This window comes from Diorhabda sublineata, chromosome 10 (genome assembly GCF_026230105.1).
Source record: "Diorhabda sublineata isolate icDioSubl1.1 chromosome 10, icDioSubl1.1, whole genome shotgun sequence".
In the NCBI taxonomy this organism is placed as follows: Eukaryota; Metazoa; Arthropoda; class Insecta; order Coleoptera; family Chrysomelidae; genus Diorhabda; species Diorhabda sublineata.
In genome coordinates, this window is record NC_079483.1 from 16,239,415 (window position 1) to 16,252,771 (window position 13,357).

At 33.6% G+C, this 13,357-nt stretch overlaps 1 protein-coding gene across 2 annotated transcripts in view; it reads left to right on the forward strand.

Moving 5' to 3' along the window:
• Positions 1-13,357, forward strand: part of LOC130449497 (uncharacterized) — a 112,572-nt gene that overhangs the window by 69,272 nt on the left and 29,943 nt on the right. For both annotated transcript variants that reach the window (XM_056787350.1, XM_056787351.1), the window contains exons 9-10: positions 5,825-5,994; positions 12,863-13,102. In XM_056787350.1, coding sequence (XP_056643328.1) covers positions 5,825-5,994; positions 12,863-13,102 — 410 coding nt within the window. The remainder of the gene's footprint in view (positions 1-5,824; positions 5,995-12,862; positions 13,103-13,357) is intronic.

Sequence of the window (13,357 nt, forward strand, 5' to 3'; positions counted from 1 at the left end):
TTAGGCAAACGGATTCAAATTAGAATAAGGAAGGAAGAGTCAGAAATTTTAATCTTTTGATTTTGTAGTTTGAAGATTCGCTCAAATTGTGCAAAGAGCATAATAGACTGTTTAGCTCATGGTTTTTAAACTATTCTTCAATGTGATTAATGTAGGTTTATGCGTCTTCAGAACAACAAACAAACAACAAATAGATGTGATTAATGAATATTAAATTTTTGGTTGTTTAAAAATCCTCATTTATAAATTCATTCTGAAGTAAATCTTACGTGAAATTGATTGCAAAAAGTAATGCTGGCATCCGACATAAAATTACTAATCAGATCGAGTTGGACTAGACTTAGATACCTGAATACATGTCGCACAAGTCGAATATAATATTTTTACTACGGTCTTGTTATCGCCAAATTAGAGCACCTGGGTACAATTTTAGGATAAAGCTGGAGATTAAACTGTGGATTAAACTCTAGTTTACAATAAGAATAAATAAAATAGCTCTAATTTATAGATTACATTTGTACCTGATATTTTTGTGTGGTAAGGAGAACCGTCTCAATGTATCAAAAAGGGTCCGTTGAAAGGGTAGGCATAGGCATATTTAGAAAAAATATTTCGTGCATCTAGCGCACACTACCTGCGTCGAATCCGAAAGATCGTTCGAAGGGCGCACAAGAAAATTTGAGTCCTAGAGATGGGCATACATGCGAACTTTTGAATAATTATTATCATTAAGACAAAACGAAAAACCATCAGTAACATCTAAGATTTTCCAAAATGTTGAATATTATATAAAATATTGAACAAAAATTGATAGAAAAAAGTATTTTTTCTAAGAATGAGTGCATTTTTGGTATTAGGTACAAAATAATTTAAAAATTGCGTATTTTGAAGAAGAATTCTTCAGTGTATAAGTGTTGTTTCAATACTCCAGTCAATATTGTACAATATATTTTATTGTACAATAAGATTAAAAGGCGCTAAGTATCCAAAGTACCAATTAAATTACACAATAGACGAACTGCTGCGCAATTATAATACCACAAAGTAGATTGGTATTACGTTGTCTGTTTTAGATCCGGATTTCATCGGCTGGGGATGTTTCTTAAGCTCTTTCCGGTAGTTAGTTCTCAAAGAATTGAATTTTTTCTTCACATCATCTTTGCCTACCCGTGGAAACATCTCTTTGTATTTAGACACGGTCCTGATATTCCTAACTATTGACATTCCACAAAGATGGCAATTCTCTGTACAATTGGGTACATTCGACGATAAACTCTCTTTTCTTAACTTTTTCATTCTCTTTTTCCGCCATTATGCAAGCGCGCGTGCACTCCTCGATATGAAAAATTGCGCAATACTGCCCCCTTACAATGCAATGGAAAAATATGGTGCAATAAAAATTAAACTCAGACAAACTTTTGTTCAATCATTGTGCAATCTTCAATATTAACCTTAAACGGTCAATAATATTGCGCAATTCGTAATATTGCGCAGTAAAATTGATTGTCTAACATCACAGTATGAATATCGCAATAATAAAAGGACAACAGAAATGTTGAAACTGCTCATCATGAGATGATTATTTCGGTCAATGGACCACTGCCAACCCAATGTAACAATGTTGTTTAGAGTCCATGTCAAAATGTTTCGTTAAACAAGGCAAAAGTACTGACTGGCATTTCTTGCGACGTGGCCACAACATTAAAAATTGGATATTATCAAAATTAGTGGATAAAAATCTATGTAAAACGATATTAGTATTATTGTTACTAATTTTTTTGTATTATTCCATATACGTCAAACAGATATTAAACCATTATTTTCATTTTTTAATTAAAACTTTTTTTACTGCGAGCTTGCAGATACTTTTCGTTTTCGGTTGTGTGCGCAGATATTTTGTAATTTTATACAAGTCTGAGCTGCGATTTTTACGAGTACACAAATTAGGTTCTCTAAGTAATGAAGTTTATGTAATGGTCAAAGTTGTTGTTGTATTTGGGATTGCAGGAGCTTGTCGAATTTGTGAAATCGCCACGTAAAATTAGATGATATTGCAGTTTCGGGAACGTTGTAAATTGTGAAACTTTAGGAAACAAAGAACGATCTAAACAGGAGATTTGAACTCGTAGTTACTAAAAAATATGTTAAATTTTACCGAATGTACACAGTCCTTCGTCCAGAAAAGCATCGCTGCTGTTTTATGCATATCACAATGGAAAATGTATCAATCAGGTTGTGGGTAAAAACCAGTTTTATAAGGTTCCCGAAACAGTAGCTAATTTTCTTGCAAGTAGAAGATGCTAACTCATATACAGGTAATTAATTTTGAATTAAGTCTGTTATAATTTCATTTGAACCTGGGGGAGACTTAATCACACTAAAGAAACATAGTGGTTGGAAGTCATCAAAAGACGCTGAAGGGTAAGAACACAGGACAGAAATAGCTAATAAAGTGTTTAGAACGTGTGGTAGTGCTCCGGATTTGCCACAAAGTGCATCAACGGGAGTTATGATGACAGGAAGGAATATTTCAACACAACAAAATTAGATTGTTGAACCGAATAGTTTAAGGAACGTGTCATTAATTAATTATTATAGTTTTAATATAAAGGAGATATAACTTTTTCCGTTCAAAGAACTTCTTGGAACCAAATATAAACGGCACGTACATAACCTAAAAATGCGACTTTAATTAACCATCATCGGTTTAAGAAACTTTTCGTGAAACTATCGTGTTTCAAAACAAAAGGAAAAACAAGAAATATTTGCTATATTACGTTTCAATTCAGAATAGATTTGAATTCTTTTCGCGGGAGAAGGTTCATTGGTGGAAGAAATTTAGTATAAATTGTTAAAACAAATTAATAAGTTTTAGTTTACCATCAGTCTCTGAAAACGATAACTTGGTTATCGAAACGCGCGTCAGACAGTATAATTGTGAGTGCTGAGTGTGAACAGTGTCTTCAGTAGAAATTTAATTATATTTAGTTACGTTATATGTGAAATTGACTTGAATGTATTATTTATTCTCTGTAGTTCGAATCGATTGTATGAATAACGCAAAGCATAATGGATAAGAAATCCCATAATATAACCTTAATGCCTTAATCCCATTTAAATTAGCAAATAATGCAGTTTTTTCAAATTATATCATCATTCCTACCTTAATGTTTATTAGCGACATTTTAGAAAATTGTTGTCATTTCTATTGATGTAATTTCTTGTCTCGTTGTTTGGGTGTCTAAAACTTTTTTCTCCCTCATACATTGTTAAATGATCTTATTTTGGAGGAAATAGGAAATGGAAGAAATATACATTAATCAGAAACTTTATTATCATACAAATTCGAGAGACATCTTATTTGCGAGGTACTATTAAAAAATTTCCATTAAAAGGATAAAGATCGATGAAATTTGAAATATGAAATTCCTTATTTAAATTGTGACAAGAAGTACATTGGTCAGTCGAAGAGGTCACTTACCAAGCGGATAAATTATATCCTGACAGGTGTCCATCAGCGACAAATGTCTACCGTGAAGGACATTATAAGAATTATGAATCTAAAGAGGTATTGAAACACAATCAAACATTTTTAACTGAACTGCATACTGTGGAACATTTTTCCTGATAAGTAGAAGAGTTCCATTGGAATGTCCACCAGAAATGGCCTATAACTCAGAAATAAGCGTCGTATGAGAAATATCTTTATGTTAAAGCATTATTTTCACTCACTCACCAATTTTTTGTGTCAAGATCCGAACACCCTGAATAGTGGGCAACATATGCGAATATATGAGGATCTTTTGAAGAAATAACCGGGTATAATTAACCGAAAGCGGATTATCTTATTCACAAAAAGACAATGCTAAACCTCATATTGCGAAAGTTACGAGGAGTCAGATCGGAGTACTTGACGGTATTGAACTGCTATCACATCTAGCAATCTCTAAAGAAGATGTTCAGAATGGAGTGCGAACATTTTCAGCATCTAAGCCCAAAGAATGATTTTACGAATGTCTTATTGAGCTTGCTAAACGTTGGGTTAAAACCAGTGAATACGATGGGCAATACTTCGAATATTAAGGCTTTGTTTTATATGGTTATTTAATAAACAAAGGGAATATTGGAAATGGACATTATTTATGAAACTTATTTAATTTGTTAGCAACAAAATACTAATTATTCCATTTTAAAAATCATAGATCCAGGTTGCTCAACCCCAAGCCCGCGGACCACACTGTGACTCGCGCAAGTGTGGTTTAAAAATACGCGCCAAATTCAAAAATCCCGCAGCGCACATTATGGATCCAGTAGTGCGCTGCATAAATTACATACGTGCAAAAGCTCTTAACAAACGCAATTCAGGCTATTATTTGAAGAAGAAATCGGATAATATGGAGAGTTACAACTGTATTGTGCTGTGCAATGGCTTTCAAGGGGCAGCATGTTGAAACACTTCTTCAATTTGTGAGAACAGGTGTCGCAATTTTTAGAGCAGAAAGGGGATTTACCATTCGAAGTTGATTTACTGAAGAATACATCCTGGTTGAGTGATCTTGCATTTCTTGTTGACATTACGAATTAGCTCAATATTGTGAATCTCAAATTACCGAGTTTCATTTGAAAGAGGATCTCAATATTGTTTCTGTTAATTACTCTACATACCAATCTAAAATTAAATGCTTATCAAGATTTCGAGAGTAAAAAACAAAACGTACAAATTTTTAAAAATCCTTTCGTAATAAGTTACTTATCCTGCCAATATTCAATTAGAACTTGTTGAACTGCAAAATCATGATACTTTGAAAAACCTTTTTACTAACAAATCATCTTCGAAAGCACAAAATTCTTCAGAAGATTTTGCAGATTTCTGGAAATTGGTACAAAAAGGAGAATTTCCAGCAAAAACTGACCTGGCGTTACAGTTTTTAAGTAGTTTTGGATCAAAATATGTATGCAAAAAGGTTTTTTGAGATCTTAATTATGTAAAAAATAAATACAACTGAATCCACCGTTTGGCCCGACTCTTCAAAAGGTTGAGCAGCCTTGTCATAGATAAAACAAAAAAGCTTGGTTTTACCTTGTTTGATCAAAGAAATAATTGTTCTACTACTTCATATACATCTTCTGGTGTTTCTGTGTCATCACTTTCCTCACAGCTATCGGAGTTGTCGATGATAAGATTCTGTTGTTATTCTAATTCTTCTGCATCTCCATCTTCGATACTGTCTAAAATTTCAACAACGTTTTCTGTTAAGACAAAGCATATCCAATGATCCCAAAAAACGAATGTTGCTGGGACCATCTTCGTATAGCAGTGCTTCCGGACTTGATGGTAACATTTTCGAATCTAAATAATAGGAAAAATCTATACTCCAATATTCGGTTCCAACACAAACTTATTGATCGGAATTTTCTGGATAAATAGTTTAAAGGAAGGTGAAGAGGCCACATAGATCATTTGATCTTACCCCCTAGATTCTTTATTAGACAATAAATGATTCGTATAACTCCGCAGGTCTACGGGACACAGTTTGAACCATTCATATAAGGAATAGTTTCGGTTCAATAGACTGTTTAATTAATTTACAAGTTATTGGGCGCCATAACTTTCACAAATTTATCGTTTTATTTTTATGACTTACGTCAAAAGATGTGTTTTTACATTTTTTTCAAATGAACCTTGTACGTTTTATGTATTACTTTATCTTAACCCAACATATCATAAATAGCTATTATAATGAGTTTTTATTTTACGTTTCATTTTGAAATGCTAACCAATTATCGTTATGAAAATAAATGACGTATTTATAATTTGTTTCAGGGCATTTGATACGAGAACATTCTGCACAGCGGGAAAAAGCTACCGGCGGAGCATCTGCAGTCTGCGAATCTGGCGGAGACGCCAACGATCTTCTAAAACTCGTCCGACGTCTCTCCTATTCTTATACGCCGCCCAGAAAGCAGCCGACAGACGCCGAAGATGCCCACCAGGTAAATAAACACAATTACTTTGGAAAGAAAAACCTTGAGATATTTACACACAGAAACAACGTTTTCGTATTTTATTTATTTATTGTCAAATAAATGTTACAATTTGTAGACACAAGATTGTAAAAACTAGAAAAAAAAACATGAAAATAACTAAATGAAGATAAAAAACAATAAAATAAAATTTCAATCTACCACAATGAGTAACAAAATTATAACAAAAATTGTAAAATATTAATTTAACTAATTCTAAACGTGGAGTAGATAGGTAAAGGTCCGCGTTCCTCCGCGGATAGCCTTGCAACGATCTTTCTGAAATTGGAGAAGCGGATTCAAAGATGAATAAAGAGGGAAGATAATCTTTTAAAGAAGTCCCTGCAGTGAGTCCTGTTGTTTAGTCCGAGTAAATATCTAACAGTTCTCTTTTGTAGTTTGAAGATTCGCTCAAATTGAGTCTCAACACATGTACCTCAGAAGGGAAGGGCATATCGGAGGTGCGACTCAATAAGTGCATAATGGAAACTGATCCCAGCTCAAAAGGAACTTAATGTTTTAGATAATATGTAACTCTCAGTTCAAGGAATTCTCCACAACAAGCCCCAAGAATTTTACAGTTTCGACGACGTCAATGGTGGTGTTATTTAATAAAAAAGGCTGCAATGTATTTTTATATGATTTTAGAAGCGTTGAGACAGAGAAAATTAGAATCGCACCATGATTTAAGGTTGATATGGTCCTATGAAGTGTTGTGTGAGATCAGGGTTGTTCCAAGAAAAATAACTGTCATCTGCAAATAGATATATTTTACCACTAATGTCTAGATTGGCGATGTCGTTTATAAGCAAAAGAAACAATATAGGGTCTAGTACTGAGCCTTGGGACACTCCTCATTCTCTTTGGGCTTGCAAGAAGACATCGTTGTATCAACCCTTACAAGCTAACTTCTGTTGGTAATGTATGATTTGAACCGTGCGAGAGGTGTTTCCCTGAAGTCGTAATACTGCAATTTGTTGATTGAAATATTACGATCACACACACAATCGAAATGGTAATGGAGGGATGGCTGTTTAGGCTGGAGTAGACATAAAATATTTAATAGCAGAGTGTAAACGAGGCCGTACGACCTGCGAAGACCGGCATCGCAGTCAACCAAATGATAAATTACGTCTATATTTAATATTCGCATCATTAGTGTCCGTGAAATGTTCATTTCTTAAGCATGACAGCCATACTATAACGAATAGCAATAATGTCTTCTGCATAGCATACACAGGAGTTTTCACATCTTATACAAACAAGTTTTGGTGAAATATGTTTATAATCCTCCCGATTGTAAACACATTTACATATTTGGTGGACTATACTAGTTCGTACACAACTAGGTGTTTCTCCATGGTTGTTTCCTTTATTACCGAAACGAAGAAATGTTGAATAAAGTGTTAAAGTGTGTCAATTAACACCGTGTTTTATGGAAAAAGAGAGATAGAGTTATGGTTTATTTCTTAATGGGATAGGGATAGAGATTTACCTCTGCAGCTGTGGTTTTTAGTGGTTTTGAGGATATGTTAATCCTCTTAAATTCGTTTTGTGTTGGCCCGCCTACCACTGCATGACAAATTAAGAACAGAAAATAATAAAAGCGAAAAAGTCCCTCAAGGAACCAAACAGCTTTTGGAGAGTACAATAAATTCCTTCTTGTAAATAAGTACAGCTACAGCTGCGGCTGTATTATTCCCTATCAATCATTATTGTTGGATTACCTTTTAATATGTATTCTTATAGCTTTTAGATGTATCAAGTCACAATTATTTTTTTTTACAAACAATTTCGTCATAAAAACTTTACTATGTAATAGTTTTTTTTTACTGAAATGAATGTGCTGATAAGGAATTTCTGTCTCGACAAATAGATTTAATTTTGCATACACACCGTAAATATACATGTATATTATAATCTAACATCAAGATGAAACTCATTTTCCTACTAGCAAGTCTGGTATTTGATTTATAACATTTCTCCTTCCTTTGTAATTCACATGCATGTTCAAAAACAGCAATTTATGCATAATATCACTGTCGGTTTCCATTTATGAAATTTAATTTGATCTAGTATTATTACATTAGACGAATCTAACGAGATAGCTGTGGATCTCATAATATTTATTCATATGCAATTGTAGACTTTGGACAATTAAAATTATTAAAACTGTGTTACGAGGGCCGGTTTTTTTCAATCTCCGATAGGCTATAAATAAAAGACAAGTTCATATAAAACAATAATTTTAATACCAAAAGATTAGTTACTTTTTGACATAATCACCGAAGAGATTGAGACAATTGTCATATCTGTGGACAAGCTTTTCAAAACCCTCTTCATAGAAAGTTGCCACCAATGAACAGACCTTGAGCGGTTTTCTTCAACCATTCTTGAACCAGGTCCTCTGAAACGACTGATTTGCATCCTTGGCCCCCTTCATAATACACATCATTACGGCCATCTTTAAAATTTCGACACCATTTACCCACAACACCATCACTCATGAAGTTTTCCCTGTACACACGATTCTCCGATGGATTTCTGCAGCACCATGGCCTTCAGCCTGTAGAAAACGAATCACAATTCACCCTATGCGGTAGCATCAATAATGGCGGGCATGTTTACGTGGCTTTAGCACAACGCCGACTGACGCCTTAATGTCAACAATAGCGGAATGTGTAGTGTGAGAGCTTCGCAGTCGCCTACAGCACATCTGAGATTGAAAAAAAAGGCCCCCGTATATACAAATCTGAAAACTGATCCATTCATTTAGTTTGTTAACAAAGCATAATAAGATCTTATGAAATAATACTTTTTAATCGGATTCTTTTTCTCCTCTATGAATTCTGTACGGAGTGTTTATGAACGTTTTTGATTAAATGAACTTAATAAATTCCAAAATAATTAATTTATTCGAAATAACGGTGACGGGCGCAGGCAAAGAATAGGGATTGTCGCAATTTTCTAAATATTTTTTTATTTGCCAAAAATCCAAATCAGAAGATGAACTTTTACATCCATAATGTATTTTGAATCAGATAATGGCAAATATAATCAAAGAATTATTAATAAATCGATAAAGAAAAGAAAGAAGAATGGTAGAATCGAAATTGTCATGAAAAGTCTTTCTTCTCATGAATGCTTCAAACTTTAAGTAATATTCAATATTTCAATCCATTGGATATTGTGATTGAACAGAACTTATTATTTGTTGAGGCTCATAAATATTTATAGCGTTCAACGAAGAAGAAGCAGAAAGTTGAAAGATGAGACTAATCTTCATACATCTGCATACAGCTATAAAATGAGGGTAAAATGTAAAGAAAACAATAATAATGTCTAACATGCCTAACGCATTAAATTCATTACATGTTATTACCAAAGGAAAGGTTGAATAAATATAAAAAGAAACGACAGGAAAAGATCTTGCAGATCAAAAAAGAAAACATGAATTTCATAAAAAAAGGCATCAGAGACGAAAGATTAAAGGTTTTAATCATATTAATTCCTTCAAAAGAAATTTTAGTCATTATAGTTTAATAGTAAAAAAATTCACTTACCAGAAGATTTTACTATAAAAAATGTACCACATGTTTAGAAAAGAAAAAAAGAATGATAAACTATTGTGTACGAGTATGACAGGGATATAAATACAGTAAAACCTTTTACCTATTGGTGAATGGGCACATATAATACTTGCAATGGTTATTTTAGCTAAAGCTCAGGTACCAAATTTGGTTGGATAGCTAATGATTTCAAAAAAATTTCATATTATGAAAGCTGTTGTATTTTATAGTACAGAAAAGGGAAAGTAAAACAACCAAGCAAAATCAGGAACACACGGTCTATCTTCTTACGTACTTAAATTCTTCATACACTATGTTTTTTACTTATACATACTCTAAATTCACTAAACTATGTCCTAAGACTTATTACTAACCCTCATCTAACTCTTAACATACTAATTTATATAAACACGCCGTTTACTTGTCTATCCCTGACTTATTTGCAAATAAACAGGCGCAAACAGGCCTTCCTAGAAATTAAATCTATAAAAATCCTTATCCGACAATCTTTGGATTCTATCAACATGATCGAACAGAACCGGCCTCACGATCTACGTCACTACACGAGTTCCTAACAATAACAACCAATAATGTATATTACAAAAAACAATTATCTATGTACTAGTTTATTGGACTACTTAAAAATAGATTCTATTTTGTGTGATGAAAATATGAGGTTCAACAAAATGTTTATATATAAATAAAACAGAATGAAATTTCTTCAATTACTTATTCCTTAGACCTTCTGATATGTTGATGTTCCCATATAGTCTTGATCTTAAGTCTCTTCTGAATTAAAATCAGTAGACTTGTAAGACAGTTAAAAATTTTGTCGTTTCGACTACTTTCAGTCTTTGTCTTAAAATTCAACTAATTTCAATTCAGAAGAGACCTAAAATCAAGACGATTTAAAAACATAAAGAAGAATGTTTGTCTGTATGTACTTTATAGAATCGTAAACTATGCATTTGATCATATGATTATATTTAGCAAAGTTGTTGAGTCTGTCTGGCTGGTTGTTTCGAAAAAGAATAGTGGGTGTAAATTCGTTCGCTGTTTTCGTATCAATACAAATCGTCATGAACTGCCACGGCAATGTATGAAATTAATTACTCTACAATGTTTATAAATACATTTATTCATCTACAGTATAATATTCGTTATCACGTCACATGGTTTTGTTCGATCCTTTCACCGTCCTGGCTACATTTCGACTCCCCTCGAGTCCTGGAATCACCATTTTGACTGTCTGCGTGCACAACAAGGATGGAAAATATCATTTTCCCACAATTAGACTGACAGTTGAGCCATCTGTCGAAAATTTGCGTACCCATCATTCTTAGAAACATAAATCCAACACCGATGCATCGGAATCAGACTCTCAGACAAGAAATTGATGAACAATGCCATCCACTTAGTGAAGACATTCTCAACAATATATGAAATTCAATGGAATGATAGTGGCACCATTTTATAATAAATTTCTCACGTTTTAAACGAATTTCAATTATTTTCAATCCAATTTTAATTCAATTATCTCGACAATTACCCGTTCGAATTGTGAGATTTGCAACATCAATGAACTGCTTTCGAACGTATCAATTTAAATTTAAATAGCGTTTCACAACTATCAAAACATACAAACAAAACAAAAATATATCACAGATATAGATCTATATACAAAAAACCATAGAAATAATCGAGAATTGATAACTTTCAAAAAGTCAAATATCATAAGATTGACAGAAAAAGAAGAAGTATGTCAGTGAGTTATATGTCCTTCATAGAATCGTAAACTTTGCATGTGAACATGTGATGATCTTTAGCTAAGCTGTACATGAGCCCAGGAATGTTTCTGAGTGTTCTATGCTTCGAAAAATACGCCGATTTTCTATAGATGGTGCCACTGTCAATAGCCGGTTCAAATGGATTGAATACATTGTTTCGGATTTCCGATTGACATTCCAATAAATTCAAACGCATTTTTCACGTCGTTATCGTATAATTATGCACACATACATACATGTTCTTTAATTGAACTTTTCGTGTTATGTAAACTGTTATGAATAATCTAATAATATTAAATTGAACTGGCAATATCGCGGGAGAAGACGCGACGGGAAACGCTAGTGTTCAGTATAGAAACCTGTCAGCAAATTAGCATAATATTACCCAGTTATTACACCTCTGGAATCCCACACAGTAGCCTTGACCCTATTGGCAAGAAAAATGGCTTTTGCTTTCATGGAAGCGCGTTCCTTGGATGGAGTCTTATCTTTCTTGTTTCTGATGTATAGTGGTATCATCACCTGGTATAATTGTAGAAGGTGAAGTTAAACATTCAATTGTTCTACTTATATAAATATCTTTTAGTACTTATAAAATAAAAATGGTAATACTTCTCACCAACATGTATATTATCGGCGACTCCGCTAGATTTCTACCTGACCAGTAGTTCGCAGTTGGAAGTGAGGATGGCGCCATTTAGTGTTCGCTGGAAAATGTTTAACTACATGTACCGAATAGCGATTCTCTTTGACGTTGTCTTCAGTTTGGGTCTCAAACCCGAACGAGGGTTGTTATACCACTCTAACGAGACGTAATAACGTCGAAACTAGTCAGGGGTTACAACCTCTTTTTGTAATTGTGAGCCATTGGGGATGTTAATATCGACAAAAGGGTCGATTGATATCACGCTTTTCAGAGGAGCTGTAATTCAATATTCGTCGAGGCATTAGCCAGGAAAGTAGTTGTTTTCTCCTTTGAACAACGGCATTCATTTTCGACATATTTAATTTCGAATTTATTTAAAAGGTGAATAGTAGAAATTCTGTAATTTGATACATTTTACGCACTTCATTTACCATCGGAATCTATATTATACATTCCAATATGAATAGTAAACTAACATCGTAGAGGTTGAATTTTCTATTTTTCCACATTTGGTAAATTAAAGAATGCAAAATTTTGTAAATTTCTTCACAAAGACTTTTTTATGCCCTGAGTATGGCATTTTCGTTTGTCCAATATTAACCATTTTGTTGATTTACCTCACCCATTTACATAACCATGAATTTATATAACAAGATGGTTCTTGTCTAGTTAATTTAAAAACTTTATAAGTATATAAATCAATCATTTACACTGCGACATTCTGTATATTCAAAATAAATTTTAATATACATTTCATGCTTCAAACATTCATTAAGACGATAACACATATACTTCGCTCTTAATAACATGTTCTAATCTGTTTTTTTTTCTTCCAGGTGGTGGATGACGACGTGAATATGGGGGCGAACGTCAGCCGTCATTCAGCTAAAGGGTTGGGACGGCGTTCCCAGTCAAGCGGCAGTATTTGCAATGGCGGTGGCGGTTCGGGAAGTATAGGGAAAGGTAATAGACACCCCGAAGGAAAGATATGCAGCAGCTTACCCAGTTATTTGGATGATAGAGATAAGAATGGTACATGCAACAACAACCATGATGGGAAGCATCACTTAGATGCGGTAATGATATACGGTTATAATATTTTATCAATCTGTACATATTCTTTCATTTCTACTCTAAAATGGATGTTACCGCAAAAAGCTTGGAAAAATTTTCTTTTCATCCATTCTTGGTCTTCCCTTTCTACCCCTTGTTTCCTATCCTACACAACTCTTCCTCTTCCATTGTGTATTTATTCCTCTCCAATTGTCACTTGAACTCTGTGACTGATTTTATATGCGGTCCTGTGCTTGGTTTTTTCTTCCCATCCCTTG